Genomic DNA, 6692 nt, shown 5'->3' with positions numbered 1-6692 from the left:
TTTTAATAAATTAAATCAATGTTACCACTAATAATAAATAATAAAAATTAATAATATATATTAATAATAATAAATAATAAATTTAATTGAATTAATAATAATAATAACTAATAATAAATAATAGAAACTAATAATAATAATAATAAAAACTAATAATAATAAAAACTAATAATAATACATAATAATAATAAATATTAATAATAATAAATAATAATAATACATAATAATAAATAATAATTTATAAAAAATAATTTATAAATAATAATAATAAATAATAGTATATACAAATAACTAGACAGAAATGGTTGGTCACGTTTCCTTTCACCTAATACCTCTATTCACCTAGCAGTAACTAGGTACCCTGAAGCTAGTCAACAATATTAGTGGCTTTGCAAGAATGTACAAATTCCAATTTTATGTAATCTCACATATAAATTGCACCTACTTGTAAATAAATATTATTATAGTATTGGTTACATCCTGGGGAGGGTCAGTATATATAGTTCCACCGTGGGGGGACCTCGATATAAGCCTAAGTAATATATATGTATGGTGAAGTGGTGTAGGCCACCATGGCCTACTCTGCCAAAGCACAGGGGGATGGCACTCGAGGCAAGTTCAAGTATGTTTATTGAGACAAGAAAAGAAATACATCTCAAAGGGATAAAGTAGCTTAGGCTATTTCTACCCCCCCCCCCCAGGCACTCGAGGCACAGTGAAGTTAACGACATCATCAGTAGGAGCCTCACACACATGAGGAATACAAATGCGAACAAGCCTGAATGGTCCCCATAATTATGGGTCCTCACGTGTGCCCCAAAGAATGAGGTGATTTGATAAAATACTATGCCCAAGATTACCATCAGAGTGCCGGCGGGATGATGGGGAATTAGCCTCGGCTACCATCATCTTTTTGTTCGGTCGTGATGGTCGAGTGGTTAAGGTGTCCTGTACACCAGTTGCAGAGTGCTCCTGGCAGTATGGGTTCGAGTTACTTCTGGGGTGTGAGTTTTCAGTTACACACACACACACACACACACACATTATATATATGTATATATATATATATTATATATATATATATATATATATATATATATATATATATATATATATATATATATATATATATATATATATATATATATATATATTTTACCTTCATTAAACGGGAAGGAAAACGCACTTGGGTGAAGGAATTTTATATTTAATATTTATATATACAGAATATATATATTATTGGGTTCTACCATATAACAATAATAATATATCAATTTCATAAAATATACATAAGAACATATTACAATGGTACAGTTGTAGGTATAGAGGTTGTATATTATATACGCAAATAATTCTCATACGCAGAGCGCTTCCGACAAGACAGCCGTGTATATACGGAGTCTTCCTTCAACATTATGTTGTTGTTGTTGTTTAAGATTCGCTACCTGGAACAAAACGTTCCAAGTAGCACGGGCTATGGTGAGCCCGTAGCATATCAGTATATTGCATGTGTTCGCTCTCCTGTTGCTAAAAATATTGTCTCTGTGGCTCATTTGGGTACCGAGTTTCCACCTGCGTCCCCCCTTGTTCGAGTACCACTAATGCTAAATAATTTCTCCTTTGCTCTTTGAATTTGTTTTAAAATTGTGTATGTGGTAATCATGCCTCCCTCAACTCTCCTGTCTTTCAGCGATGTGAGGTTTAATTCATTTGGTCTTGCCTCGTAGCTCATACCTCTTAGTTCTGGGATTAGTCTGGTGACATATTCTGTATTTTCTTGAATTTCCTTTTGCGTTTGTCTAGATAAGGATTCCACGCTGGCGCCACACATTCCAAGGTTGATCTAACATGTTGTACATACGATCCCGAATAATATCTTAACTAGTTTTCTAAAGCTAGTTATTTGTTGACCAACCTAGCATACGCCGCTGATGATATCCGTTTGTTGGTGGGTCTAGGACACGGCTTTATCGTCACTGTGCTTGTAAAGGTATGTAAACCATTACATTTTCTGTGTCACCCTGTCTCTCAGCAAGAACCAGTGCTCACTTGAAGCTTAACCCGGAGTGGGGTCACATGTATAACAGAGATGGACCCCCTCCTGTGTCAGGTGGCAGCTGAGAGTGCCACTTGGGTGACACAGACGACACCTGTACCAGATGAGACGGCCCTATGTACTCACCTAGTTGTGCCTGCGGTGGTTGAGCTCCGGCTCTTTGATGGTCCTCCTCTCAACTGTCAATCAACTGGTTCAATAGGGCTCAGGAAGTACATGTTGCTGAGTCCTATTGGACTATCATATCTACACTTGAAACTGTGTATGGAGTCAGCCTCCACCACATCACTGCCTAATGATTCCATTTGTTAACTACTCTGACACTGAAAATATTCATTCTAATGTCTCTGCGGCTCATTTCCCTACTGAGTTTCCAACAGTTCCCTGTTCCCTGTTCGTGTATCACCCGTACTAAATAGTGTGTCTTTATCTACTCTATCAATTCCACTGAGAATTTTGCAGGTGGTGATCATGTTTCCACTGACTTTTCTGTCCACCAGGGACGTGACGGGAGTGACGGAAGTTTAGGTGACGGCACAGTCCTCGACAGCATTGCCAGGGCGAAAGAGCCGACGATGCATCTCGGGAAAGGTTAGGTAGATGAGGTCAACCCGCTTCAGTTGACCTCCTCTGACCCGGGCGTGCAGCAGCACCAACGTCGCCATCACATGAGGTGCTGTCAACACCGGCATCGAGCTCTGAGGGAAGGAATATAAAAGTAAGGGAAAGACAGCGACGCTGGGAGTCGGAAGGCACTGGGAGGGGAGAAGAAAGACACTGGAAGGTGAGGGGGAAAACGGAGTAAAGAAAATAATATAAAATAGCAGAAAGTGGACATTTTACACTGGCAACGTTTTCAATTCTTCAAAATTTCAATTGGGAAATTAAAGAAATAATACTAGGAGTCGGTACATGTTATATATAGCAAAGACTCAGACAAGAACCTGCTTGAAGGCGCGGAAGAGCAGGGCTGACAGGACGGCCCCGCTGGCCGCCGTCAGCGTCGAGTAGAAGTTGACGACGAAGTAGTACCCGCCGAGGGAGAGCGCCGTCAGGAGGCTGTGGCGGCCGTATCCTCCCGCGTACACCTCCAGATAAGGCGGCTGGCTCACTAACACACCTGTGAGGGTGACGGGTGTGGTCAACACACACCTGTGAGGGTGACGGGTGTGGTCAACACACACACCTGTGAGGGTGACAGGTCTGGTCAACACATAGCCCTACCTTTCCATCTCTCTTCCCTGTTCCCCCTCCCCCCTGTCCCCATACCCCTCCCTCCTCATCCCATATTCCTCTCCACCCCCCCCCCCATCCTCCGTGTCCTTCTCCCCATGCACCAGAGTAAACGGCGGGAGTAGCAACAAACCTACAACCCCCCCCCCCCCGTGATTTGTTTTCGGACATGATGAAAATCGCAGAGGGTTCGTTACAGATGCTGATATTTCTTAAAGTATGGCACTAGGGCCGACTCTGCCTGGCCTATGACACTCGCATACCTCACATGTTTCAAGCTGCAAAGTTGAGTGAGGCTAGCCCCAAGCATCTGGCCTAAGACTTTGGACAGACACATTTTGTGTTATACATATTGACAAGAACTTAAATTTCGGATAGAAATATTTCCCCATAATTTTAACATTTCTGTCTTAGGAATCGAAATAGCATTAAAAAGTTAGTTGAAAAAAGCTAAATATTCTTAATTATTTTGCATAAATATGCCTTTGAGCATATCAGACACTGACCTGAGAGAGCTGCTAGGAAGAAACTGACCTGAGAGAGCTGCTAGGAAGACACTGACCTGAAAAAGCTGCTAGGAAGGCACTGACCTGAGAGAGCTGCTAGGGAGGCACTGACCTGAGAGAGCTGCTAGGGAGGCACTGACCTGAGAGAGCTGCTAGGGAGGCACTGACCTGAGAGAGCTGCTAGAGAGACACTGACCTGAGAGCGCTGCTAGGAAGGCACTGACCTCAGAGAGCTGCTAGGAAGACACTGACCTGAGAGCGCTCCTAGGAAGGCGCCCATGAGGCCCTGAAGAAAGGCAAGGGGCGAGAAGACCATCATAGCGGCCAGAACGAGAAGCGAGGAGACCACAGATGTACACCCGTACACCTGACCAGCGCCCCTTGCCACACCCTCCAGCACCTGCAACACACACACGCTACACTGAGTTACGGTACACCTGTAGCACACACATACACACCAATCGGTTTAGTCTTCAAAACACGGAACACAAAACAGGAAATCCGGATCAAATTGTGGGCAAGAAAGGTGACTTACCCTGGACCATTGCAGGTCAGTGTTTGCGAATGTGGAGGCGTTGGTGAGGTCAGTGGAGGCGACGAGGGCGGTGCTGGCGAAGTCTTGGTAGCCCAGACCACAGGTCAAGGTGGCGCCCAACACCACGAAGGACACCGTCAGCCCCGGCAGGTTCGTCTGTGAGAACCATGTCGACACGGCGATGCCCAAAACGACGCTGACGGGAATGGAAGAAAGACTGTATACTCACCTAGCTACGGGGGTTGAGCTCTAGCTGCTAAGTGGCCCCCGCCTACCAACATTCATTAGACTAACGTAAACAATTTCGAATCCTATTGGGTTCTGTTCTTAAGAATTCTCATTCCGAGACAATGCATTATTGTGAGTCTTGTGGCCCATTCAGGTTCTTTGTGTTCAGCTGTGACCTTTACCAGTGCCCGTCCCATGCTGGCGTTTGTCTCATGTCACATAGCAGCACTGTGTGACACAGCAACACTATGTAACACAGCAGTACTACGCGACACAGCAGCACTGGCCGAGACGAGCGTACACCACCCATATAACAGAGGCAGGAAGTATCGTGATGGAGGTGTGGCTTCTTAAAAATGTCGGAAATACTGTGTATGTGATTAGCTTTCTCTACAAGGGTTGCTCCCTTCCCTGGCAGTGTTTGGGACGAGTGCCTTACCTGAGTGCTGCGGTGAGTGCCAGAGTTACTACAGCAGAAGCCAGTGTGTGGTCGTGGTGATGCTGGGCGGAGTGCCCCACCAGAATGCCCAGGAGCAGGCTGTGTTGTGTCACTTGGCCGCTGGAGATGATGTGTTGAGGCTGCTTTAGAACGAGTGCCATCACCAGAGCTACAAGCAGCGCCCCAAGGCCCCAGAGTGCCACCAGCGGCGCCTCCAGCAACAGTGCCAGGAGAACAAGGGCACCACTGAATGGGTTGTTTGCTAATATAGGCGCACCAAGTGTCCGGAGTAAGGCGTTAACCATTCTGAGAGGGAGGACGTAAGAAAACAGTGGCCACCTGTCCAAGTAGTCTGTGATATATTGGACGTCACCCAGCACCCACTGTGTAATGCACTCGAGGCAAGGTGGAGGATCGTTGTCCACCAGATCCTCGACAACCACGTTAGTGTTAGACCCGACGGAGTCGGTATTGATAGTGTCGTTCGTGCTAACATTGTAGGTCGATAGCTTACGCATCTTAGGCCGGAGGTTCATCTCTGTGTCATTGGGAAGGAAAGACGGGCGTCTCGCCGTCTTCCAGCTGGGGACGTTGAGGTGACCCACCTTCCCGGGGTAGCCGTTGCTCGCCTTCTCTGAAGAACCGGAGGCGCTCGTCTTTTTGCTGAAGGTACTGCTGGAGGGGGTATCGTCTGGTGCTCCCGTCACCAAGATGTGGGGCTGCATCCTCCTGCTCTCCGGCCGCGCCGCCACCTCCAAGTTACTGAGCAGTAGAGATTGTCTTTATCCTGTCAAAAAAAAAAAAAAAACTATGTATGTGTGTATTTTATTTATATATATATTATATATATATATTTATATATATATAATATATATATATAATATATATATATAATATATATATATAATATATATATATAATATATATATATAATATATATATATAATATATATATATAATATATATATATATAATATATATATATAATATATATATATAATATATATATATAATATATATATATAATATATATATATAATATATATATATAATATATATATATAATATATATATATAATATATATATATAATATATATATATAATATATATATATAATATATATATATATAATATATATATATAATATATATATATATAATATATATATATAATATATATATATAATATATATATATAATATATATATATATAATATATATATATATATAATATATATATATATAATATATATATATATAATATATATATATATATAATATATATATATATAATATATATATATAATATATATATATAATATATATATATAATATATATATATATAATATATATATATATAATATATATATATATAATATATATATATATAATATATATATATATATAATATATATATATATAATATATATATATAATATATATATATAATATATATATATATAATATATATATATATATATATATATATAATATATATATATAATATATATATATATATAATATATATATATAATATATATATATAATATATATAATATATATAATATATATATATATATATATATATATATATATATATATATATATATATATATATATATATATATTACTCGACTGCAGTGTATATTATCTGAATAATGCTAATGTCTTGTCTAATCTACAGTGATGATAAA

At 39.9% G+C, this 6692-nt stretch overlaps 1 protein-coding gene across 1 annotated transcript; it reads right to left on the bottom strand.

Annotated features, from left to right (window-relative positions):
* Window positions 1–1186: 1186 nt before the first annotated feature.
* On the bottom strand, window positions 1187–5778 carry LOC138371283 (urea transporter 1-like). The gene is made up of 5 exons (XM_069336077.1): window positions 4998–5778; window positions 4331–4526; window positions 4048–4195; window positions 3001–3176; window positions 1187–2754 (listed from the first exon to the last, which is right to left on the bottom strand). Exons 1-5 carry the CDS (start codon window positions 5720–5722, stop codon window positions 2581–2583), a joined length of 1419 nt encoding a protein of 472 aa, XP_069192178.1. The 5' UTR covers window positions 5723–5778; the 3' UTR covers window positions 1187–2580.
* Window positions 5779–6692: the final 914 nt, after the last annotated feature.

The sequence above is a fragment of the Procambarus clarkii genome, chromosome 35 (assembly GCF_040958095.1).
Source record: "Procambarus clarkii isolate CNS0578487 chromosome 35, FALCON_Pclarkii_2.0, whole genome shotgun sequence".
Lineage (NCBI taxonomy): Eukaryota > Metazoa > Arthropoda > Malacostraca > Decapoda > Cambaridae > Procambarus > Procambarus clarkii.
The sequence above is the reverse complement of the archived record's forward strand: the minus strand, read 5'-3'. Positions and strand labels throughout refer to the sequence as shown.